We start from the raw sequence: 27,155 nt of genomic DNA on the forward strand, positions 1-27,155 counted from the left end.
CCTTCAGCTCATGTCATGTTCCCAGGGTCCTGGAATTGAGTCCTGTATCGGGCTCCCTGCTCAGTGGGAGGCCTGCTTCTCCCTCCCCCACTCCCAGTGCTTGTGTTCCCTCTCTGTCTCTTTGTCTGTCAAATAAATAAAATCATTAAAAAAATTTTCTTTCACAATAAGTCTCAATTTTAGGAAAAAAGCCACCAAAAGCATACTAGGAAATACTAATATCTTTATTCTAGCATAAAGCAGTATTTTATACATTAACTCAATTTTACAGAAAAAGCATTTTATGTACAATTGTAAAGAAACTGTTGCACAGATACCTCCAATGTAAAAATGGATCGGATTTTAAAAGTTCATTGAGTTTGATACATTGGAAAATATTTTCTTTGTAGAAAATAGTAAAAACCGCACTTCCCAGGCTAGCCTAACAAGCCCATTAAAATCAAGTAATAGTGGGATTATAGATTTATAAGTATGGTGTGGATTCCAGGAACCAGGAGAAAGTTAAGCTTCACTTAATGAAACATCCATGTATTCTTTGTATGAAATGAAATTCTCATGAATCTTCCCCTTACTCTCGATTTCTGCCTGAATATTTTTCTGTAGGCTAATCCATAATCTACATCAAGGTTTTAACTGCTCCTTCCTAAAAGACAGGTACCATACCTTATCTCCTTGATAAGGTATCCATTCCTATCCAAACTGAAATATTTTGGTTGTTATTAAAATATTCTCAGTACTTGAGCAAAACTGGAATCTAATAAATTATCATCTACAAAGCATGGGAGTGGTCAGTCATCAACTTCTCCTGAATCCTTGTGGCTTGATAGGAAGCCATGAGGAGTGGGAGGAAAAAGTGGTAAAATGGACAAGTTGATCAAGAAAATAAAGCCAAGAGAATTTCTGAAAACAGAGAAACATCCCAGGACCGAGGGACAAAACTGAAGTCCCGAGTAAGGACACGCCGCCTCAAGCATCAGAGAGCTGAGCTGGCTATTGAATGCGTTACTGCAAAGGTCACATAGAGTTAGGTTTAAAAAAACCCGATCCAGGGAGAGAAACCAGGGCTTAAAAAGATTTCAATTGTTCAAATGTAATCAAATGAAAACAGGACCAGCCATGTATTTTAACTTCTCCTATCAGCTTATTCCCTGAGATTCTCAGTACAGAATTTCTAGGAATTAAGGCAAGAAAACAATGCCATTCTTGAGCTCCTGCACTGTGCAGAAGTTTGGAGGAAGTAATATTTGAGAACTCGGAGTTACATGGCAAGTGGCTGTATTAAATTCTTCAGTTCCCTCAAAGCAACAACTTAAAATAACCATATAGAGATTGTCCTAAAAGGAAGTCTCCAAGCGGCTAAAACCTTTCAATGGAATAGCAGTCTTACAGAAACAGGTCCTATACAGTGGTTATAGGAACTAGGCCTCTGAGAAACCACACTGGGTCATTCTACCTAGAACCCTGTTTACCCATTAGAAGTTAATCTCTAGAAACGTTAATGACCTGCTATTTTTAACAGGAAAAGAATGCTTTATCATGTGTCTTCACTTGCTCCTCTCTTTGCTCTCAGAGATGTAGGTTTCCTTCTCACAGGTGAAAAACATTTTCGGTGGTTTCCTGACTCTTGTCAGCGATGCAAATCTCTGCCCCCCACTCCCTTAATTCCTTCTCGGTAAATAATGTTAAGCTTCCAATAGGAAGTGGAGTACCTTGTCATCTAGTGCCTATATTATTCAGCCTCTTTACTTACAAAGAAAGTTCTGGAGCCTTCTTAGTACAGTTGGAATTCCTTAAAGACACTTGCTTTTTATTAAAATATTTTATATATATATATATATATATATATATGTAAATAGATAAAAGCTGTGAAGAATTCACCAAAGCATGAATCACACCTTACATTAAGTTAAAAATGTATCAAAACATACATAAGGATGGCTAACCTATATGTCTCCCATCAAATGTATCACCATCCTCCAAACTTAGAGCATGTGCTGCCATAAAATGCATTACTTACCAGCTAAGTTTGAAACCTTGCCTCCAAACATGGCTCAGGACTAATTCTCTGAAGACAGGCTACAGGAACACTGAGTCACTGGCAGACAGAGGGCTGAGGAATGCCAATTACAGAGCCAAGGCTAGACTGCGCACAGCCCCTTTCCAGAGACTGCAGCCTTCCCCACAGGTATCCAGGGAAGGACACCATTTAAGTATAGGGACAGTCAACTTAAAAATATGGGCCAACACATGCTTGATTTTTATCTTATAATCTAGAGACAATGTATCAGAATAAAAATGTAATGAATTCATACACCTTTTCAAAAAAGAAACCTGATACAGAAGTTGCAATCATTATAAGTGATTATCATCAGATGAAATAATTTCCACAAAGCTTGTCTCTCTGGGAGAGATGGGGACAAGGCAAGTGGTCAGGAAGGAAACCCATGTGCTTTTCACCTTGTAGGAAAATGAATGTTCAGTTCCATGTTGCTGCATAAATCCTCTACTTCAAATTACTGTCCGAATGCTTTACTGAAACTCCGCTTCTGGCCCTTGTTTTGGGATCTGTTACTTTTGTTGCCACCTCCTGATCGCTGTCCTCTGAAGCCTCGATTTCCTTCCCGCTGTCCCCTGAAGTTTCTGTTTCCTTCTCGCTGTCCTCTAAAGCGACTGCCTTCCCGCTGTCCCCGGAACCCTCGACTGCCTTCTCGCTGCCCTCGGAAGCTTCGATATCCTTCCCGTGGTCCTTCCAGCTCTGGCTGTTCCGTGGCCACTGAGAGCTGCCAGCGCCGTGAATCATGCCATTTTTCCTGCAGAGAGACGGTTGTCTTTTTACCTGCTCTTTTACTGAATTCAGTTATAAAAAAAAAAACAAACCAGAAAACCCTTTTTTTTTTTTTTGCTTTTTCTCTAAAGAAAAACCTGACTGATAACCTAAGTATTTAAAAGGTCACTGGTTAGAAAAAATACCACCTTCATGGCCTGAAAGCCAGTCCTGGCAGTGTAAGAGTTTCCCTATGAGAGGTACCTTCATCACTGTATCATTTATTCAATTCAATTACTCCCGGGTATCCACAGCTATCAATAAGAGTAAAACATGCAAATAAACTACATATAAACCCATTTCTCACAGCAGTACTGAATGAAGATCTAGGAATTTAAAAAATGTCTATGTAAACCCCATACAACACAGGGAAAAAAAGCTAGATGTTGTGCACCAGAAAGGAAAGAAGGAAAATAGGCAGGCTGAATAAGAAAACTATCAGAGTACAAAGGCTAGGAGAAAAAATACTAAAATTCATGAATTTTAATTGTCTTTTAGAAAAGGGACTAGAGCTATTGTTTCTCTTTCCATTATTCTGTATTTTCAGCAATGAACACATTTTCTAAAAAAGATCTTCCTTCCCTCCCTCTCTCCCTCTTTTTCTTTCTCTCCCTCTTTTTCTTTTGAGAAAGAACATGACCGAGGGGAGGGGGGAAGGGAAAGAATCCCAAGCAGACTCTGAGCTCAGAGCCTTACACGGGCTCAAGCCCAGGACCCCAAGATCATGACCCAAGCCCAAGTCAAGAGAACCACCCAGGCGCCCCAGTAATGAACATTTTACAATTTAAATATTCAAAATCCAAGAGATAAGAATACCTGTATTTCTGTTACTGCTGCAGTAGGGACATCAAAGCAAACACCCTAAAAATCAAACAAATGCAAGTTAACCCAGCCTTTCACCAGAACTGGATATGTACATTAAGTGATATTCCAAAAAACCAGGTATTAACATTAAAAATCAGAAACAAAGACTCCCAGTATTAATTTTTGATAAACTTTAGAATAAGACCAATAAATTATACCTCCCAAAGGCACAACAGCAAAAACCCAAGGATATCTGGGACTCAAATATCCTCAAAAAAGGACTCAAAATGACTCAGAACTGACCAGAAATCATTCTTGGCTATCACACTTTGCTAATTCCTCAAGCAGCTATTAGCTACGTTTTAGAGCTGAGGAAACAGAGGTTTGGAAAGGCTGACTTGTCAAAGGTCCCCAGCTCATAAGCAGAGCGGGTTTTAAAAATCTGGTCAGTATGGCTCCAAAACCAATGGTCTACATTAAAATACTCTGCCTTCCATAAGAAAGTATCTTTAGGATGACCTACTAAAAGTAGAAAAATAAATGATTTTAAGAGAAAGGGAGGGAGGGGGGAATGGGTGAAGGAGAGAGAGAATCTTAAGCAGGCTCTACACCCAGCTCTGAGCCCAGTGTGGGGCTTGATCTCATGACCCTGAGATCATGATCAAAGCTGAAACCAAGAGCTGGATACTTAACTGACTAAGCTACCCAGGAGCCACCAAATAATTATCTTCTATTGTTACTTTTCTAGTTTTTCACAATTCATCCTGCTATAAAAATTTTTTTTATTTTTTTTATTTTTTAAAGATTATTTATTTGAGAGATGGAGATCACAAGTAGGCAGAGAAGCAGGTAGAGAGAGAGGAGGAAGCAGGCTCCCCGCTGAGCAGAGAGCCCAATGCGGGGCTTGATCCCAGGACCCTGAGATCATGACCTGAGCTGAAGGCAGAGACTTTAACCCACTGAGCCACCCAGGTGCCCCTAAAAAAGTTTTTTAAAAAAAATTAGGGGCATCTGGGTGGCTCAGTCAGTCAGGTGTCTGCCTTTGGCTCAGCCCATGATCCTGCGGTCCCGAGATCAAGTCCCACATCTGGCTCCCTGCTCAGTGGGGAGTCTCCTTCTCCCTCTTCCTCTCCCCCAACTCATGCTCTCTCTCAAAAAAAAAAAATTTTATTTGAGAGAGAGACCATAAGCAGGGTGAAGGGCAGAGGGAGAAGTGACCCCCTACTGAGTAGGGAGCCTGATATGGGACTCAATCCTGGGACTCCAGGATCATGACCTGTGGCCAAATGCAGACTCTTAACTGACTTGAGCCACCCAGGTGCCACTTCCTCCCCCTCCCCCGCCAAAAAAATCTTAAAAAAAAAAAAAAAAAAAAGTTAAAACACTTTATAGGACAGTAGCAGTGCCATCCCCTCCAATTAAGGAGATCCTATTTCTTGGTTTTCACAAATGTAACTGAACTACCCTGCATGTCACAGGCACTCCTCCCAGCTGGTTGCCTTTAGTTAAAATATTTTGTGAGGAACACCTCATTTCTATCCAATTATAACCCCAGGTAACATGAGATACTGATAGATTTTGCAATTAGTGGGATTCTTCATTCATCTATTTATTTATTTATTTATTATATCTACACCCAAAGTGGGGCTTGAACTAACGACCCTAAGATCAAGAATCGCATGCTTTACCAAATGAGCCAGCCAGGCACCCCTTCATATAGTTACTAAGTATTTAACACCAGGCACTCACTGGAGTACCACGATAACTAGAATATTGTTTTTGCCCATGAGTACATCAGAGTGTTCTTGAGGCTCTCAGTCAGAAAGCAAGCAAAGCAAGGTAAGATTTAGCTCAATAAAGGCATGCCCTACGGATTCAGGTTTAGGTTTTAGAGATCCAGTTTTAATTTCTGATACTGTAAACATTAACAGATATAACCCACAAAAACAAAAGCTTTTTGGCATCCCCAACATTTATTAAGCACATAAAGGGGTCAGGATACCAAAATGTTTGGGAACTGCTGTGTTTATGCATACCACTAACTGAAAGCAGGACTCGAAAGAAAGAACATCAGGTTCGGAAAGCAAGATTTTAAATTTCAGCTTTGAATTAAAGATTTTGCATTGCATTCGATTTTGAATAACTTTCAGTTGCCCAATAACCCCTGCTGGGTAGAAATCATCACGGAAGCAGCTGGATATTCATGTCCGGCACGCCGTGCATAGGTCAGGGTAGAGATACAGAAGGGGTAGCTGTCAGTGACTTAGTGGCAACTGAAGGTCATGGATGACATGCCCAGAGAAGACTATCTAGACAGCAGAAAGATGCAGCACCCTCACAGAACAGGGAGAAGCCTTCATTCAGTGCTTTATCAACCACATTAAGCTACTGAACCGAAGCAAAGTCACAACAGAGGACCCAACGTTCCTTACCTGCTTTCCTTTGAGAAAAACCATTCCTTTCACTTTGGAATCAATATCCTCACTCAGCTGCTCTTTAAGCTCTTTCCAAGCATAACTAATGTTTGGCATTTCAATTGAGCATCGTAAGATCATGGTCACAAAGCCCTTACAGAAGAAAGGAGAACAAAAATCAGTCTCAAAAACAAACCTAACTGATAAAAAAAATTACCCTCATGTTTCTAAAATATTTCCAGAAAAGTTATTCCTAAAAGCCTATACCTCCCCTCCACCGACACATACACACAAATTAGTACCAGTAAAACTGGGGAAATCACAATAAAATGGATGCACTGTGTCAATGTTAGTACCAACCCAGCTGTGATATTATAGCTTTGCAAGATGTTACTATGAGGGGGAAACTAGGCAAAATGTAAAAGAGATCTCCTCTCTCTGTTATCTCTTAAACTACACGTAAACTTAAAATTATCTCAAAAATTTCATTTAAGGAAAAAATCATTTATCTTTCTAAGTTTCTAGGGAGATTGGCTAAATGTATCATATGCATTTATGTGTTTATATGGTTTTCTTTCAGGATTAAAAACACTGACATGTAATCCACATACCATAACATTCACCATTTTGAAGTATACAGTTCAGGGATTTTTAGTATATTCACAAGGTTTCAACCATTATCACTATCTAGAATTCCAAAATATTTCATTACCCCAAAAAGAAACCACATGCCCATCCACACTCAATGTCATTCCCTTTAACTGAGACACTGAAAACTATGAATCTACTTTCTATCTTTATGGGATTTGTTTACATTTACATTTGTTTACATACATCTATCTTCATACAAAAGCTAAAATTGAAATGTCTAACTGAACCCATTCAAACCCTGCTCACACTTAAAATACCAAGGGTCAGAGTTTGACAGGAAGTCTTACTGCGTCTGAGTTGATCAGAGAGCGCTGGTCTACCGATGTGGCTCCTGAAATATGGGCCAGAGCTGCTGCCAAGGCTTCCACAGCTCCCTTCTCCTCTATCAGTTTCTCTGCTGATTGCTTGAAGTGACTGATGGCAGTGGGAGGCACAGAATCCAAAAGCCTATGGTGTGATTGAGTGTATTTGTTAAGAGAAAGGACAGAAGTGGACAGATTGCATTTTCAAGGCAACAGCATTTCAAGATAAACCAGTAACTTTCAAATCTTTCAGCTCTCTAACACGTCATTTTGATGCGAGGTACAGACAGAATCATCACATTTCTGTACAAATAAATCCACTCCTTTGATTATGTCTAATCTGACTTTACTATCAAAAAACAAAGTTTCATCCCAAGAAAATAAGAGAATAGGATGTTCACCAGTGTTAATTGTAATACAGAGCATAAAATGTGCATCGATACGGACTGATTAAATAAACCATGGAACAGATACAACAGAAGTAAGTCCATGCTGCCACTGAGAGTGTTTTTAAATAAATGTTGAACATTTCTTACAATAAGCACGTATTCCTTTTAGAATCAGAAAACACTACAGCTATTTCCATTCTGAAATAAAAGGAAAAAAGACTTCCAAATCACATTAAAAATGATATGAACTTTTTATGAGAATACACATTTGTTAGAGAGTCACTATTACCTTGGTGATAATAAATGTCACATCTTCAAAGGAAGTCATCCAGGACAAGGATAAACAAGGCCACATGAGGCAGCCTCTTTTGGAAGGGCTGCCCCTCTACAAGACATCTCTTGGCATTTGTCTCTTTTCTCCTTCCTGGCCACCTAACCCCAAATTTCCTTATCTAGTGTACAAGGAACCCTCTCTACAGAATTATTTAAATAGGCCATGTGAGGGACGCCTGGGTGGCTCAGTTATTAAGCATCTGCCTTCAGCTTGGGTCAAGATCCCAGAGTCCTGGGATCAAGTCCCACATTGGGCTTCCTGCTCAGTGGGGAGTCTGCTTCTACCTCTCCCACTCCCCCTGCTTGTGTTCCCTCTGTGGCTGTGTCTCCTCTCTCTGTCAAAATAAATAAATAAAATATTTTTAACTAAATAAATAAATAGGCCATGTGAAAATAAACTTGAAAATTACTGAGTTATATTATTCTTCTTTGGAGACCTTTCTTGAGCTATTAATTAATATGCCAATGTCTAGCATTTCCTTTAATCATAAACTCCCCCATTTCTATGCCCAGTGCAGAGCCCAATGCAGGGCCTGAACTCATGACCCTGAGATCAACACCCAAGCAGAGATTAAGAGAGGGTATGGAGAAAGGGGAACCCTCTTACACTGTTGGTGGGATCCAAGTTGGTGCAGCCACCTTGAAAAACAGTGTGGAGATCCCTTAAGAAATTAAAAACAGAGTTACCCGATGACCCTGCAACTGCACCACTGGGCATTTACCCCAAAGATACAGATGTAGTGAAAAGAAGGGCCATCTGTATCCCAGTGTTCATAGCAGCAATGGCCACAGTCGCCAAACTGTGGAAAGAGCCAAGGTGCCCTTCAACAGACAAATGGATAAAGAAGATACAGTCTGCATATACAATGGAATAGTACGCCTCCATCAGAAAGGATGAACACCCATCTTTTGCATCAACATGGACAGGACTGGAGGAAATTATGCTGAGTGAAATAAGTCAAGCAGAGAAAGTCAATTATCATACGGTTTCACTTACTTGTGGAGCATAAGGAGTAACACGGAGGACATTAAGAGAAGGAAAGGAAAAGTGAAGGGGAATCAAAGGGGAAGATGAACCATGAGAGACTGCACGACTCTGAGAAAAAAAACAGGGTTTTGGAAGGGATGTGGGGGATGGGTGAGCCTGGTGGTGGGTATTAAGGAGGGCATGAATTGCATGGAACACTGGGTGTGGTGCATAAACAATGAATCGTGGAAAACTGAAAAAATAAAATAAAAATTAAAAGAAGAGTGTGCTGCTTAACGGACCGAGCCACCCAGGTGCCCCTCCCCCTATTTTTTAAGATAAGCATTACACATATTTATAATAGTTATGGAAAATAGTTGAAAAGTGATGCTCAGACTCAGTGGTTCTTAAGCAGGGAATGTAGGTCACCAGTTGGAAACACTGGAATATAGTCAGCACCTTCTGGTTTTCATAATACCAAGCCCACACACCCCCTCCAGAGTATACTATACAGCCAGAGATGCTAAACAACTATCCTTCAGCTCGTAGCACAATCTCACCAAATAGTTCTCTTGCCCCCAATGCCAATGACAAACACTGCTAGTTAATCTAATCTTCACCAACCAGCAATACCTAAAAAAAATAATCGACTCGTTCCTACCATGGGGGACTAGAACAATGACGATGTGGAATATAATCTCTGGCCCTAAACTCTCCCTCCACATGGGAAGCACCCACGCCGTATCTAATGTACACTTCCTTAAAATGCCCAGACAAACCCAACTATCAGTAGTGGTTTCCTCTGGTGGACAGGACTAGGTAGGGATGAGTACAAGTTAGGATTTTTATTTTGTAGAATTTTACTTCAGCACAGTGTGAGTATTTGTATAACAAGTAGGTTGTAAATAATTTTGAGAAATAAATAAAATAAAATCCAAAAGACTGAATCTCATTACTGTACAAAGTCAGGCAATAAATAGAGTAAGTCCTACCATAGACCACGGCAGTAGTGGGAAACGTACCTGATGGCATCTTTGCTGGAAGCTTTTATTATCTCTGTTGCAGAAGGAACCCCTATTCGCTTAAATTTAATTCCCTACAAGAAAATGAGCCATAGTTTAATGTACAATCTGGCCATCAACTGTTTCCATTGAGATTAAATCCCCCAATTTTTTAATATTACCAAACATACTTATTACACATTTAAAAGATAAACTTTAAAAAAACAAAAAGATAAACTTTTTTTTATCTTAGAACAGTTTTAGATTTATAGAAGAGTTGCAAAGGTATTACTCCACTGAGTTCCTGTACACTACGCACAGAGTCTCCCTATTATTACTACTACAGTACATTTGTCATAGCTAAGAAACCAACACGGCCACCTCGCTATTAACTGAATTCCAGAGTTCATTCATATATCACTAGCTTTCCTATTAATGTCCTTTTTCTGTTCCAGTGACACCACAACATCAGGTATCATGTGTGCTCAGTCTCCACTGATCTGTGGCAGTTTCGGCCTTTTCTTATTTTTCATGCCCTGTGACAGTTTTAAGGAGTGCTGATCTTAAGGACTGCTGGTCAGGTATTTTGAAAAATGTTGTCCCTCACTGTGAGGCTGTCTCTGGTTTTTTGCATGCTTAGACTGAGATTATGGGTTTGAGGGAAGAAAACCAGAGGCAAATGCGATCTCATCACATCATTCTCAAGGCATATGCTTATCCCTGATATTAATTTAACCACAATCACCCTGGCCGGGGAGTGCTTGCCTGCCTTCTGCAAAGTTAAGTGACAGCCTCCTGCTCCTTTAGCAAGTCACCAAGTACAGTCAGCTCAAGGGGAAGAGGAGAGCTTAATCTGTCAGAAAAATCAGTCTCCTCTCTCCCATTTTAAATTTATCCTTTTGGGTTTTTTTGTTTTTGTTTTAAAGATTTATTTATTTATTTGATAGGGGAGCAAAGGGGTAAAGGGAGAGGGAGGGAGAATCCTGAAGCAGACTCACCACTGAACCCAACACCAGACTTACTCCCAGGACCCAGAGATCGTGACCTGAGCCGAAATCCTGAGTCCGGGACTTAACAGAATGAGCCACTCAAGTGTCCCTATCCTTTTGGTTTTTAAGCAATTCCTATAACCCCTTAATCTGCATTTAAACTACCTGGGGTGTGTTCATGTTATCATTGTCTGAAAACTGCCTTCAAACATAAAAATAGCCCATGTAATTGTAAATATGAGAAAACAAAACCACTGTTTTCTAATGCAAACCTGTTTCAAAATGTGCTTTATATTGTAGGACAGTGTATAAAAAACAACATGCATGCGCTTGGGTGGCTCAGCTGGTTAAGTGACTGCCTTTGGCTCAGGTCCTGATCCTGGAGTCCTGGGATCGAGTCCTGCATGGGAGTCTGCCTCTCCCTCTGCCTGCCCCTCCTACCCTCGTGCAATTTCTCACTCTCTCTCAAATAAATAAATAAAATCTTTAAAAAGAGAAACAACAACAACAACAATTGCACCTATAAGTTTTCAGTTATGGCCACATGCTAGAAATACATACAATTTAAAGTTAATGTAAACTGAATTAAAAAAACAAAGATTGACTTTAGTATTCAATTCGACATTTGCTGAAAGAAGGCTAAGAAAATAGTTTTACCGCTTTTTGCTCCACTTGTGCTAACTGATATTCTTCCTTGTGCTGATAAAAGCAGATGCAAATCCCCGTCCTTCCAGCTCTTCCTGTCCTCCCAGAACGATGAATGTAGGACTCCACGTCCTATTGAAGTAAAATACATGAGTGATACTGAACAAAAAAAGACAAAGACCTGAGTGGTCTATGAAGAGGCAAGTATGGTGGTTCCCCAGCATTGCTAAAGTAAAAATTGTCACAATTTTTAAAATCTCTGTAGCAGTGGTCCCTAACCTATGGGCAAATCTTCAAAAGGCATCTATATAGTACTGTGCTACAGAACCACACATGTCATTTCAATCTTCAATTTTCTAGTAACCCGCTAGAAGTTTCAATCAATAACTTAATGTATCTCCAAGTTGTATCACCTCAGCATGCTATCTAGAGGAAACAGCTTATCACTAAGATATTTTACATTTTTTTTAAGCCCTAAAAATCCAGTGTACATAATAGAAAGTTTAAAACATAAAAAAAGCCCAACGTGTACTTTCTACCTCAAGCACACGTCAATTCCGACAATTCCCAGAGCCTGACCGCTAACGTGGCTGTGGCCATCGTACCGGACAGCACAGCTGGAGAGGCTCCTTTAAACAGCATGTGTGTCACAAACCCATTGCGCTGCCTTTGTAAGAATTGGAGCCTCCAGAGTAATCAGGTTACTTTTCTCTATCATTGTAAACAACCTTTTAATCTTGAGGAATCTGCCAATTTATGGGGATCCTCATGTTGGAAGTGACAGGAACAGAACAGGCTCCTTCAGACCAACATTTATCAACACGAAGCACTGTCCTCACCACGTAACTCATGCTTCAGGGCCTTCCCTCAGAGTTCCCATCACCCACAAAGCCAACCAGTTCTAACCACAGAGACTATTAACTACAGGCCTTTCTTTCCTTTCGCTATCCTCTAGCTCATGAGTTTATCCTATCCCCACCCTGCCTAAGCCCTACCCATCTTCAAAGTCCACTCAAACACTCACTACGTGAGCCTACCAAAACTCCCTCCAACCAGCAACCATCTTTCCAACCTGTGGCCACTGGCCATGCTTCCACTCAACAGTCAGTTCTGAGGGAAGGACCTCAGAAGAGACTGGTTCTGAAAATCACTGTAGCATCCCAGCACTCAAGAGACAGCTATCACTCACCACATGAAAGTAAGTGATACAGCCTCCTCTTTGTTTTAGTACCCCAAAACACAGTAAAATTGTAGTACAGAACACTTACCTTTGGTGGAGAACTCTGTACAACCAGATCAACCTCAGGGATGTCTAACCCGCGAGCGGCAACATTGGTTGCAACCAGAACTCCAAAATCACCATTTCTAAAGCCTTTCAAAGTGATTTCTCTCTGCTTCTGAGGAATATCTCCATGTAATGACTGGGCATCCTGCCAAAGAAAGAAACTGGCCTAAGAACACCAGAAGCAACAATACAGGACCTATTAGTATCACCCATCAGGCCTGTAAAGATATTTGATATTTGTATTTTGGTGATACTTCCACTGAAAATACAGCAAAGGGAAAAACATGTCCCTGACATGGACAAACCTCAAATTTTTTTTCCCACTCCTTGGTCATTAAATCAATGTCCAGCCATACTTACTAGATGAAGGACCCCAGACAAGAGTGATCAAACCTACTTTGCCCATGTAGCCTTGGGTGTGAGCCACCCTTTCCTCACCTGTGAGGAGACTAACTGATCAGGTGAGCTCTAACATGTAAACAGGGCCTATCAGTTGAAAGAGGCTTCCTCCCTAAAGGAAAGGGAGGGGAAGAACCAACCTGCTTTATGGCCACATTCTGTGACAACTCCTGGGCTTCTTTCTTGGTTTCACAGAAGATGATAGTGCGCCCCTGAAAACCACTATATACTCGGATCACGTCCCCAATAACTGCTGCCCTTTGAGTCCAGTGGCACTTAATAGCCAGATGCTTATGAGAGAGGGAAAAAAGATGTTATTTAGTGACGCCTATCTGGACCCTGAAATCACCCGCTCAATGCTACTGGGGCTAGAAGCAATTGTTTAAGCCTAACTAGAGCAGACCACTGCCACCACCGTGCAGGGACAACACACACAAGCACACACAAACCACTGAAGCGCAGAGAGCCGTCTCTCTCTCTCTCTCTAAAGTCAGTCTTTTTAAAAGGGGGGGTGGGGGGCGCCTGGGTGGTTCAGTGGGTTGAGCCGCTGCCTTCGGCTCAGGTCATGATCTCAGAGTCCTGGGATCGAGTCCCGCATCGGGCTCTCTGCTCAGCGGAGAGCCTGCTTCCCTCTCTCTCTCTGCCTGCCTCTCCATCTACTTGTGATTTCTCTCTGTCAAATAAATAAATAAAATCTTTAAAAAAAAAAAAAAATAAAAAATAAAAAAAATAAAAGGGGGGGTGGGACTCAAAGCTTTAAGAGTCTCTCTCTTGGTTTTGGCTCAGTTCATGATCTCAGGGTTGTGAGATCGAACTCCACACTGGGCTCAGCCCACAGCATGAAGTCTCTCTCCTTCTCTTTCCCCCACTCTGCCCCCAAACTCACTCACTCTAACAAATAAATCTTAGAGAAAAGAAAAAGCAGAGTTTTTTTCCCTTTCTCTGGTTTCTCTATTTCCTTTCTTTTCCCTCCCTCCTTCCCTTCCTTCCTTCCTTCATTTCTCTTTCTCTTTTAAGTAGGCTCCATGCCTAACACAGAGCCCAGCACAGGGCCTGAACCCATGACCCTAAGATCAAAGAGTTGGGTACTCAACGGACTGAGACACCAAGGAGCTCCTGGTTCCTCCATTTTCTGAACTAACTAGGAAAATGAAGAAAAAGAAACATCATTCCCTTGATTCCTACAGGAAACCAAGTAACTGGCAAGAGAAAAATTTCTGAATGTTTTTTCCTTTTCTCCACTTAAAAATGTGATTAGTCTGTTAGCCTGTAGGTCTGTCTATTACTTGGATGAAAGGAATTCCATGCTATGGATCCTTTAACACAAAGTATTAGATTTCTCTGCTGCCCTCAGAGTGTTTAAGTTCTAGGTGTAATTTCTTTTTACTTACATAATTCAGACAGATACAGATTCCAAAAGATTCTTAAGGCAGACTATCAGATTATGAAATTTAGAAAACACACATACCACATACAACTCAAACAGAAACAGATCTTTACTTGGCTCTTCACGTGGATTTAGTATTTATCTGGAAACCAGTGTATATTTGCCAGTCCTAATACCATCACATAGGGAAAACATGACATACAGTTTATTACTAACTCTAGCAGCTGAATGAATCACTCACCTCCACAGTTATTGCCGTTTTCTGGGTCTTTTTACCAATCAGGTCCACCTGTTCGTATGTAGATTTCATGTATTTCTTAGCAACATTATATACCCAATGAGGGCAAGTGGCAGAAAAAAGCAATGTTTGGGGATTGTCTTCTGAATCTTTGGAGGGAAAAAGTCAGTATGAATAACCCGAATCAGCCTACCCATATTCCACCTCACCCAGTTCTTCCAGAGTCCATCAACACGCTAGAGCAACCATGGGAGGCCACACCAAGCACTGAGGACATAAAAATGAAAGACACAGAGAGTCCTAATGGGCAAAGAAATACTGCCCAAGTCATTGATGTGAAGGAGACTTGAAACACCAAAGGTACTTTAGAGTAATTTTGCTTCCTGACCATTGGCCTTCATGCACAATGAAGGAAATCTGTCTATTATGAGATATAACTGGAAAACACCTGTTCATCAAACCCAGTAACCATCCAGTTTAGATCACTAAGCAAACATCCTACAATAAACACCAGAATAGATTCTATACTCATCTATACTCTCTAGCAGCTCCTCAGTCTTTAGAGTTTCGGCCTATTCATTCTTTAAGGTCAGGTACTAAAAAGCTCCTCTACACCCCCCCTTTTTTTTTAGTTTGCTTTTTGAATAATACTGCATTTTCATATATTTCAAATGGTGGTTTAAGTAGATAGAATCCTTTGGAGAGCAAATTAACCATGTACATTGAGAAGCATGAACTATTTATACTTTTAAACTCAGTAATTCCATTACTGGACACCCATCCTAAAGAACAAATTCCAAATACTGAGATGTGAAGGATGCTATATGCATAAAAACACCTGTAAGCAGAATTATCTGTATCCTCTCAAAATTAAAATATATACATGGAATTAAATCATGGCACAACCTCTTCATGAGAGTGTTAATGCCAAATTTTAATATGCACAGTAAGATTAAAATTAACATACACACATATGTACAATAGTACAAAGTCAGGAATAAAGAAACCAAAAGCAAAGCACACCAACTAGCAGATATGAAATTTTTCTTCTCTTACTTTCCCAAATTGTCCCCATTATAGATATGTCATAAATCATGATTTTTTAAAACTTTAAGTTTTCCTAAATAAAATAAGTCACTCCCCAACTTAAGGTTTCATTTAACATTTAGAAGCCTGCTTAATTACCGTTCTTCCTCTAAGCCCTTCCAGCAGCTCCCTGAATTTGGAGCTTACCTTTCTTGTATGCCACACTTAAAATCTCTTCCACTTGATCAGCAAACCCCATATCCAGCATCTGGTCAACTTCATCCAGGACAACATGCTTAAGTTTGGTGAGATCCAGCTTGCCATTCTGTAGGTGGTCTTTGATTCGACCTGGGGTCCCAACCAGGATATCAATCCCATTCCGCATGCGTTCAACTATAAAGAACATCAATGATAAAACATGCTGGGTTTTTAAGTCCTTTTATTAGTCCGGGGTACCAGTTAAATACATTTTTATTCTAAAATACTTATTAACCAAAAACACAAGGTAATATGCTAAGTATCAAAGATAAAGATACTCAAGGAGAAACTCAAGATAATCTAGGGGGAAGAGGTAAGAAGTGACAGTCCAGTGAATTGTGTGACATAACAGAAAAAGGCCGGGTGCAGGATGGAAGCACCAGGAAAGAAATTACTTCCCTGGTGGTGGAAAGTGCCAAGGTTTCACAAACAAAGTGAGAACGAGGATCTTAAAGAACTTTATATAAGGTAAGCAGGTATGGAGAGAATGAGACCAGGCAGAAGGGCAAGTATTTCCAGAAGGTCTAGAGATGTTCAGGAAAATGGAGTCCAGTATCATTATATCATTATATATATGTGTGTGTGTATGTGTGTGTGTATTTATATTAATTATATATTAATATATTATAACATTACATATTATTATTATATATATCATTATATATATCATTATACTGTCATTATAGGTGAGAGGATAATGACGCAGCTTTTTGTTGAATTGTCCTTACAGTCCAGGGGGTACACTGGGTACTCTATATACATTAGCTAATTCAACCTCTCAACACCATTACCGGATGAGTTTAGTAACCTTGTTTTTTCACATGAGCAAGTGCAGAAAAATCAAGCACCTTGAACTTAAAATTACACTGTGAGCAGAGGCTAGATTCAAACATAGACTTTCCTGATGCCAAAGCCCAGTTCACTTAACCAAAGCTGAGAAGAAAAACTATGAGCTTTACGTGGCAACTGCAACATTTTTAATACCTTAAGTGCTTTCCTGAAATTATTTATCTGCTCTACATAATGAAGTTTCAAGGTCTTGAATTGGTTAAGTAATGGAGTCCTACAATGAAGCCTGCATTGCAACATTTGGCCCCTGGGCCCAGAAGAAAGAAGGCCCACCTGCAGCAAGAAAGAAACAAAGACCCCCAGAAGAGGCAGATTCACCGTCCTTGACAGATAAAAAGAGTAACTCTGAATCGTGACTTTCTAGTGCCAAGGGCCCAAATGGACTCTATCCTCTTAGGTTCAGTAACAGATCTTTATGGCCTTTAGATAAACATAGGTAAGTAATACAAAAATCCAAGTATCTATATGTGGGATTTGACACATCATCGTGTATGACCGTGTTCTGGACCATCTTTAAACAATGACAAAGAAAAATGACTAAACCACGGAAAGCCAGATGTCGAGGTCTGAGAAATCCAACCAAGGTTGGTATGTTTCCTTCCCTCACTTTTGGATTTACTTACTCTGACCTCCATAGGGAGTTCCACCATAAAAACAAGCCACTGCCAGCTTTCTTGTGATGTCACTGAAGTCTCTGCTTACTTGATTTGCCAACTCCCTTGTGGGTGCAAGAACCAGCACCTGGAAAGGAAAACCTAATTATTGAATTCAAAGTACTATGCAGTAGTTCTTCACAAATCTGGAACTGACCAGAAGGCTCAACTCATCCTACCAAGTATTTAAAAAAATCTATTATATGCTTTGCAATGTACTTTGTGTGGGGAAGGATCATAAATGTAATACAGTCCCTGACAAATCCACTCAGAAGAAAAGTCTGTGATCCTACCAACCTCAAGGGACATAGGGCCCCAGCATGCCATGCTCCAGAAGGGTTGCACAGAGCAGGCCCAAGGGACTGGGGAGTTTTCTGGAGCTGCTACTACTTAAATAGCATTCCAGGAAAGAAAACACTTGAGCAAGGAGTAACACTGCTGATAACAACCTTAACTATTCTTTGAGCTTTTACCATCTCAGGCTCTATTAAATGCTTACTATGCATTATTCTCACTTAATTTTCACAAGTTACTGACCCACCTACAATTGTATTGTACAACTGTACCTACAATAAACACAAAAGATTTTGAACCAAAAAGCTAAGAAGCAAAACCTAGACTTAAAATCAGACAGTTGGGCTCCAAAACCAACAGACTGAACCTTTACACTATAGTAAACTGAAAGTAGAACAAAGACGAGTTAAGGCAGGAGCAAAATGGTGAGGAGCTTTGAATCCCAGAGCAGTCTGAGTTTGACCCAACAGGACACACAATATGAAACTACTACAGATCTTTAAGTATGGTAGCAGCATGAAACAAGTATGATTTCAGAATATTCACAGATTCATCAGATAATTCATCCAACAGGTATTTACTGAATACCCACTATGTGCCAAGCTGGAATAATTCATTTGTTTAACGCTGCATTTGTTTAGAGAAATAAGCAATGAATGAATGAAGGGTGGCAGGCCAATAAACAAGTGAGGCGGGACCTGAAAGTCAAGTGCACGAGGAACCAAGAGGAACACATAGGCATTTCAGTGAGGTTAAGGTTTGCCAAATGCCAGGTTCTCCAGAAATGAACCCAACAAGTACCATCCTGACAAGGAAGTTTGGCCTCTTCACCTCTTTGAGTATGCCTCCTTCTACTCATGCCTCTCTACTAAAACTGCTTTCACCATCTAGGTAAAAATGGTCAAAGACACCTGAGCAAACCCGTAAGCCCCAGGGACATCTAATAGTTTAAAGGGAACACAATGAGGATTAATAATACAGGTGATCACAACCATGGAGCAGATTATAGTATTTAAATATATAGGGTTTGTGGCCAACAATCTTAAAAGAACAATACTGCTTTAACTTCAAATAAAAATCTGTAACAGATAAAAATAAAGACTTTAAGGAGAACCCAATAAAAAACTATAATATATGATGAAAGCAATGCCTAAAAGGTTTTTCTCCTGTGCAGATATGGAGCCTGGGGTCTATGTTAAAGATAGTTACCTGAGGGGCACGGCCTCTTTTCCGGTCTTGCAGTTCTCCCTGAAGCTTCTCAACCAAAGGGATGGCAAAAGAGAATGTCTTCCCAGTTCCTGTCCGTGCCTGTGCAATTAAGTCTTTTCCACTATAGACATGGTGAAATGTCTTTGCTTGTATAGGAAACAGGAAGGTCACCCCACGGGCTGTGAACAAATTAACCATGTTATCTGACACTGCAGTTCTTAAAATCCCGGCCATGCTTCTGGTCCTGCAGAATTAAGGAATTCTACCTTCTGCTCAATATCTACAAAGTCAGGGGCATCTCGGTGGCTCAGTCATGAAGTGTCTGCCTTCGGCCTGGGTCATGATGCCAGGGTCCTGGGATCGAGCCCCCCATCGGGCTCTCTGCTCAACGGGAAGCCTGCTTCTCCCTCTCCCTCTCACCCTGCTTGTGTTCCCTCTCTTGCTGTGTCTGTCTCTGTCAAAAAAATAAAATCTTTAAAGAAAAAAAATCAGGGATGCCTGTGTGGCTCAGTGGTTAAGCTGCTGCCTTCAGCTTGGGTCATGATCCCAGGGTCCTGGGATAGAGCCCCACATCGGGCTCTCTGCTCGGCGGGGAGCCTGCTTCCTCCTCTCTCTCTCTGCCTGCCTCTCTGCCTCTCTTGTGATCTCTGTCAAATAAGTAAATAAAATCTTAAAAAAAAAATCAATAAAATAAAATAAAAATCTACAAAGTCAGGTTCCAACGCATTCTGGTAGTGAAGAATCTGCTGGACTAAAGAATATCAACAAACTTTAAAGCACCAAATTAGAGTAAATATTATTTTAAGAGTTTAGTCACTTGTCATGAATCTCATCCGTAGGTCAAGAGAAACCCCCAGATCAGGTGCTCTGCAGTCCAGACTATGCCACACCTGATTCAGGAAACACCTACTTAAGCGTCTGTGACTGACTAGCTCAGTCACGAACACACTGCCAGGCTGAGTGCTGGGCAAGGCTGGTATCATGAAGAGATGTCTCACCAAGTGGGAGAGGATAAAAAGAAAATATGAACATGGCAGGAACCATATTCTTGCACCAGTACAATCAGTCCTCACATCTCTGCAGTCAAATGCTCTACCCCTGAGCTATACCCCCTGTCCTCACATCTCTGAATACACAAACTGGTTTGAATAAAATTGAATCACCTATTTAAGAGGCGATAAGGAGGGGAGCCTGGGTGGCTTAGTTGGTTAAGCGTCTGTCTTTGGCTCAGGTGATGATCCCAGAGTCCTAAACTGAGTCTGCATCAGAGCCCCACATTATCGGGTTCCCTGCTCAGTGGGGAATCCATTTCTCCCTCTCCCTCTATTCCTCCCCCTCCACTAGTGCTCTCTCAAATAAATAAAATCTCAAAAAAAGGGGGGGGCAGCAAAGCCATCATTAGTACAGTCCTACACTGTATATACAGATCTACTGCATTGTACGATTGCATATATTGTCCTTTATCTCAACAAAAACAGTGGGGTACAATTATACAATATTCCCAAAAATATTACCTTTGAGAAGTTTAATAGTCTGTTCAGATATGGGAAAATTAGAGAAAGCTCCTTCTTTTTGTTCCACAGGTACTTCCTATCAAGGAAAGGGCCACAGAAAGAAATCAGTAACTTCACACCTACAGGTATTCACTGAGAAGCCTTCTGAGAAAGAAACAAAAGAACCAATTCTAAAACATCTGCTGCAAGTCAACCAAAAATGCACAGAAACTCTGGTAGGTAAATCAAGATCCGAAAAGGAAATATAATCTGTAAAACCCTAAGGAAAAAAAAATCTGTAGCAAATACATACTGTACATATACTACATGTGGCTAGTGAAGGCAGATTCAGTCTCAACCAAGAACTATTCTGTTGCCAACCCACAGCAACAATAGAGTATCCCCCAACCCCTTATCCACAGGGGATTTGTTCTAAGACCCCTGAAAATGTCAGAGGAGTATGGAACCTTTATATATACTATGTTTTTTCCTATACATACCCATGATAAATGTATAAATTAGGCACAATAAGAGACTAACAACAATAGTAATAGAACAATTATGTATGTGGGGTCCTGGGGTGGAGCCCTGTGTTGGGCTCCCTGCTCCGCCAGGAGCATGTTTTTCCCCTTTCTCCCTCTCCCTCAGCAGCTCACCTGCTGGTGCTCACCTGGGCTCTCTCTCTTTCTCTCCCCCTCTATCTCTCTCAAATAAATAGCTAAAAAATATTTTTTAAATCTCTGTATTTTTACATCCTTTAAAAAATATTTTTAAGGGGCACCTGGGTGGCTCAGTGGGTTAAAGCCTCTGCTTTCGGCTCAGGTCATGATCCCAGGGTCCTGGGATCGAGCCCCGTATCAGGCTTTCTGCTCAGCAGGGAGCCTGCTTCCTCCTTTCTCTCTGCCTGCCTCTCTGCATACTTGTGATCTCTGTCTGTCAAATGAATAAATAAAATCTTAAAAAAATATATATATACACGTATTTTTAAAATCTCTGTATTTTTACATCCTTTTTGACCCATAGATTATTTACAAATACACAGCTTGCTTTACAAATGTTTCAGAGATTTTTGTCGTTTTTCTATTATGTCTAGTCTGATTACTATTTTCAGGAACAGATTGATTTCAGTTATTTTAAGCTTGGTCAGGGGCTCCTGGCTAGGTCAGTGGATAGAGCATGTGACTTTTGATCTCAGGGTCATGAGTCTGAGCCCCACACTGGGGGCAGAGTTTTTTTCAAAATAGAGTAAATTTGCTTAGTTTTTAACAGGACAGCAAATATAAGCAACAAAGAAGGATGAATTGGGACATCTTTTCCTTTGGCCATTCTTTAATAGAAAGACAGCTGATAACAAATTCTCATATGCTTCTTCATATGTCCTCGTATACATACCCATGATAAGTTTATAAATTAGGCACAGTAAGAGACTAGAAACATAATAATAGAACAATTATAACAATATACCATAATAAAAATTATGTGACTGTGGTCCCTCTTTCTCTCAAAGTATCTTCTGTGCAACATTCACCCTTCTTGGGATGATGAGAGCTGATATAATGCCTAAGTGATGAGATGAAGTGGGGTGGATGACACAGGCATCACCATGCCACGGCAGGCACTATTAACCTTTTCTGACAGTGTGTCAGGAAGAGAACCATCTGCTCCTGAACACAGTGACAGGAAATGGAAATCCTGGAGAGCGGGCGCCTGGGTAGCTCAGTTGGTTGAGCATCCGTCCTTGATCTCAGCTCAGGTCATGATCTCAGGATGGATCGCAGGAGATGGAGCCCTGCCTCCGCTCTGTGCTCAGCACAGAGTTGGCTTGAGATTCTCTCTCTCCCTCTGCAACCCCCCAACCCCGCTCATGCTTTTTCTGTATCTCTCTCTCTAAATAAAATCTTCAAAAAGAAAAAAAAGGGAAAGGGAAAGGGAAGAAGAGAAAAGAAAAAAGAAAGGAAACTGAAACCCAGGAAAGCAAGACGTCAGATCAGGGGGGACTACTGTACTGCTGCACAGGTCATTAACTCTTTTCCACAGCCACATCTTTCACATCCATCCACAGAAAATAAGGAACAAACATTTATGACAAAGTGGTCACTGTGGCATAATTTGAAAGTAAAAAATCTAAATGCCCAATAGCGGAATTAAGTGATTTCTAAACATTTATATGATGGATTATGAAAGCGTAAAAATATTTAATATTTATAAATGGGTTAAAGTGGTTGAGATTCTCTCTCCCTCTCCTTCTGCTCCTCCCCACCGCTGCTAGCACACACTCGCTCTCTCCCTCAAAAATAAAAATAAGTAAAATCTTAAAAAACAAAAACCAAAAGGAGTGGAGATCAAGAGTTGCATGCCCCACTGACTAAGACAGCCAGGCACTCCTCACCCACTTTTTTTTTTTTTAAGATATTATTTATTTATTTGACAGAGATCACAAGTAGGCAGAGATGCAGGCAGAGAGAGAGGGGGGAAGCAGGCTCCCTGCTGAGCAGAGAGCCGGAAGCCCATCCCAGGACCCTGGGATCATGACCTGAGCAGAAGGCAGAGGCTTTATTTAACCCACTGAGCCACCCAGGCGCCCCTCCCTCTCCCACTTTTAAATAAAACCAGTAGCAATTACCTACTTACTTATCTGAAACAATAATGAAAGATACATTCTACACACTAAAATACAACCTACCTGCTCTACTTCACTGTTACTTTCTTCCCCTGGGGTTTCACTGGAGTTGGAGACGGGTCCAGAATGAGGGAATCCATTCTTCAGTTTGGGGCTTTTCTCTCTAATTTCTCCATTCATTTCCTTTTCTTTCTTCATCTTCTTGGGCTTAGGAGCAACTATTTCTTCTTTAGAAGGTTCTTCATTTTTTACTGCCTTTTTGATTTTAGGAGAAACAACTTTCTTTTCGGTAGTCTCCTTTGGTTTTTTCACACTTTTGTTGGTTTTAGGAGAAATCATGTTATCCTGAGATGGCTCCTCTTTCTTTTTTGCCTTTTTGGATTTAGGAGAACTCAAGTCAACCTCATTAGACTCGGCTTTCTTTTTAACTTTTTTAGCTTTGGGGGAAATAATTTCTTCCTTTACTTCTGTTGCCTCTTCAGTCTTATTAGATTTTGGCTTCTCTTTTTTACCTTTCTAAAAAAATTAATAAAGAAAATAAAACTACTGAGCAAAGCATGTATACATTTGTAGGATACATCAATTTTGTATTATTTCAAGATCACATAATTATGAAGAACACAATTTGGGGGCATTTTTCAACATCTGTACTTTCACCTTGAAATTAAGTCAAAACACTGCTTTTTAGTACCATTTCTTAGCTAGCTGGAAATAAGTACCATGTATATCAATGATTTTATCAGCTTAGAAAAGAATGCCTCTTGTTAGCTATTCAATTCATGTTGGTTAAATAAGTTGCCAAGCATTCATAGGGGATTTGGGTGGCTCATGGGATCCTCAAGGCTCTAAACTACATATCTATGACTACAGAAAGTGATCAAGTACATTTTATTTCTAATAGAGTATTAAGGCCATATACATCCACAGATGGACAACACATTTCTTTCTCTGCTAGAATTCCTGTACAGGTAAACAGGGATCCATTAATACCTGTCTTGGTTATCTGACAAGTGCAAATGAATTTACAGAGACACTTTACGAACCAAAAATCTATAAAACTCCACAATATATCACTCCATGTGTAAAAGAGATGTATCTAATTTAAGTGGAGGGGGGGGCTTCACAGCAGCAATGGCCAGTCACCAAACTATGGAAAGAACCAAGATGCCCTTTAATGCACAAATGGATAAAGAAGATATGGTCCATAAATACAATGGAGTATTATGCCTCCATCAGAAAGGATGAACACCTAACTTTTGTTACCAACATGGACGGAAATGGAAGAGATTATGTGAGTGAAATAAGTCAAGCAGAGTCAATTATCATATGGTTTCACTTACTTGTGGAGCATAAGGAATAATACGGAGGACCTTGGGAGATGGAGAGAAGTGAGTTGGGGGAAATTGGAGGCGGGGAGACAAACCATGAGAGACTATGGACTGAGAAACAAACTGAGGGTTTTGGAGGGGAGGTGGGTAAGCCTGGTGGAAGGTATTATGGAGGGCACATATTGCATGGAGCACTGGGTGTGGTACATAAACAATGAATTTTGGAACACTGAAAAAAATTTTTTTAAAATATATCAAAAAGGACATAATTTCATAGTGATCCGAAGGGGCACATGCACCCCAATGTTTATAGCAGCAATGTCCATAATAGCCAAACTTTGGAAAGAGCCTAGATGTCCATCAATGGACAAATGGATATAAAGAAGATGTGAAATAGACAGACAGACAGACACAGACACACACACACACACACACACACACACACACACAGAATGGAATACTATGCAGCCATCAAAAATGAAATCTTGCTATTTGCAATGATGTGGATGGAACTAGAGGCTATTATGCTAAGCAAAATCAGAGAAAGACAATTATCATATGCTCTCATTGATATGAGAAATTTGAGAAAGACAGAGAATTATAGGGGAAGGGAGGGAAAAATGAAACAAGATGAAACCAGAGAAGGAGACAACCATAAAAGACTCTTAATCTCAGGAAACAAACTGAGGGTTGCTGGAGGGGAGAGGGGTGAGAGGGAAGGGGTGGCTGGGTGCTGGACACTGGGGAGGGTATGTGCTATGGTAAGCACTGTGGATTGTGTAAGACTGAGGAACCACAGGCTTGTACCCCTGAAACAAACGATACATTATATGTCAATAAAAAAGAACATTTTAAAGAAAAAAAAAAAAGAGGGGGGAAGGGTAAGCATTATTACAAGGAAATGGAATGGGTGAAACCTCCAAACTAAACCAAACCCAGGACGATAGCTCCTACCTGAAATGTCTTTTTCCGACTTTTCATAATTAACATAATTAACTTATTGAAAGTTAATTACTTAATACTACGGAAACTAAGTAGACAGGTGCTGTAGCCTCTGTTCAAATCTTGATGAAAGGCCAATCCCAGAAGTATGATGATTATTATATTTAGCTAAAATCTGCCCCCTAAAATTTCAGGCCCCACTTCTGCTCTCAAAACATTAATGAGGGTACTCTTTCCCACATCATCATCTTTCAATCATTTGAAAAATAATCTGGTCTCCCCACAAGACTTCAGTTTTTTCACCCCTAACCCAGGGGTCTCTTCTGGAATGTAATGGGGTTTGGCCAGGTGCCTCTTCACTTGAGCATTCCACAACTGAGTATCTTCACTGAAGAGGAGCAGGTAAACCAGGACCTCTCCACCTGTGGGGACAAGTCTGTGCTTCCCCGCTTCCTACAACGCCAAAATATTGCTGTTGTAAAAGCTCTCCATCAAAAAGACCCATGCAGGGACGCCTGGGTGGCTCAGTTGGTTAAGCAGCTGCCTTCGGTTCAGGTCATGATCCCAGCGTCCTGGGATCGAGTCCCACATCGGGCTCCTTGCTTGGGCAGGTAGCCTGCTTCTCCCTCTGCCTCTGCCTGCCACTCTGTCTGCCTGTGCTCACTCTCGCTCCTCTCTCTGACATATAAATAAAATCTTTAAAAAAAAGAAAAGACCCATGCACAGCCAAGGAAAGGGAATTCTAAGTTATGCACCATAGGAGTTCAGGGACAATCTTTGCTCTCACTGACAGACCTTATCTCAGAACAGAATTGGTCACAAGTTGAATCACTAAGGAAGTAACAGTAAAGATGTAGACAGCGATCAAGGTAACTTAAGACTACTACACACCGCCGACCTCTATAAAAAATACGGTGTACACTCGGCACAGCAACACATCTTTATATTTCCACGGAAAACCTGGTCCGTAGACATTAAGGCGACTACTTCATGTTCTAAAGGCTGCTGGCCGGAAAACACTGTACTTCCCTTACTACTCAAGCGTCACTGCAGACGCCGCTCACGTGTGCAGGTGGAACTGAAATGCGGCTATGTCTAGTCCAAAGCTTCAGTCCCTACCTTGACCCGCAATTCCCTCCGCACACGCTCACGCCCAGAATCAGGTGAGGGCCTCCTGAGCCAGCAACGTGGGGCCCGAGGCTGCACAGAGCCTGCACATCTGAGTGCCCGACTTTTGGGCATTCAGACTCCCGGACCACGTGCGAGCGGCGCTCAGCGGAGCGCCAGACCGCCGGGGCCGCTCGCTCGGCCCCCGCCCGCGGAGGGCACGGCCCCCTGGCACTCCGGCGGTCGACGCCACGCTGGGCTCTGGACGCGCCAGGTCCGCGTGCGCGCCACAGGCTCCCAGGCCGGCACCCCACCCCGCTTCCGTACCCCGCTCCTCTCAGCGTCCCGGGTCCCGCGGCCCTCGGTGGCACCCTCTCACCTGCTTTCGCGGTACCTCCACTTTTTCCATGGCCGTGTCTGAGTCCAAGTCCGCGTCACTGAGGAGTTTGCCCGGCATCGCTCAGCGCAAGGAATTGAGGCTGATCGGTCAGGTCCACCGCGTGGAGAGGAAGAGACGGTACCACCCGTTTGGAGCGTCCACCTGCGTCACTTCCGGTAGCAAAGCAGTTCCTGCGGAAGCAGAAAGTCCCAGGGTGGCGGGAGCCCACGTGGTCCCCGAAGAGTAGTGGCTGCTCCGCCTGGTGAGGGATGGTGGTGAATTCCCCGCTCACCGCCCCCCGGACTTGAAAGCTCGGACTGGGAGGAACCACAAAGGCTGGCAACAGCTGATTCTCGCTAGCCCTGGCCT

The 27,155-nt window shown here is 41.4% G+C and overlaps 1 protein-coding gene across 1 annotated transcript; it reads right to left on the bottom strand.

Annotated features, from left to right (window-relative positions):
* Positions 1-203: 203 nt before the first annotated feature.
* On the bottom strand, positions 204-26,963 carry DDX21 (DExD-box helicase 21). Its single transcript, XM_059170075.1, has 15 exons — positions 26,787-26,963; positions 23,094-23,546; positions 20,432-20,507; positions 18,918-19,096; positions 17,385-17,502; positions 15,862-16,047; positions 14,632-14,777; positions 13,144-13,293; positions 12,588-12,749; positions 11,332-11,451; positions 9,707-9,780; positions 6,981-7,140; positions 6,061-6,195; positions 3,641-3,685; positions 204-2,810 (listed from the first exon to the last, which is right to left on the bottom strand). Exons 1-15 carry the CDS (start codon positions 26,862-26,864, stop codon positions 2,514-2,516), a joined length of 2,379 nt encoding a protein of 792 aa, XP_059026058.1. The 5' UTR covers positions 26,865-26,963; the 3' UTR covers positions 204-2,513.
* Between the last annotated feature and the right edge of the window lie 192 nt (positions 26,964-27,155).

The sequence above is a fragment of the Mustela lutreola genome, chromosome 4 (genome assembly GCF_030435805.1).
Source record: "Mustela lutreola isolate mMusLut2 chromosome 4, mMusLut2.pri, whole genome shotgun sequence".
In the NCBI taxonomy this organism is placed as follows: domain Eukaryota; kingdom Metazoa; phylum Chordata; class Mammalia; order Carnivora; family Mustelidae; genus Mustela; species Mustela lutreola.

Excerpts from the sequence above, each read along its gene's own strand:
- DDX21 (XM_059170075.1), bottom strand. The coding sequence starts at position 26,864 with ATGCCGGGCAAACTCCTCAGTGACGCGGACTTGGACTCAGACACGGCC. Across the intron at positions 12,750-13,143 it reads AGAATGTGGCCATAAAGCAG|GATGCCCAGTCATTACATGG; the intron begins GTTGGTTCTTCC and ends TTTCTTTGGCAG. Across the intron at positions 9,781-11,331 it reads CACAAGTGGAGCAAAAAGCG|GGAATTAAATTTAAGCGAAT; the intron begins GTAAAACTATTT and ends ATTTTCTTGTAG.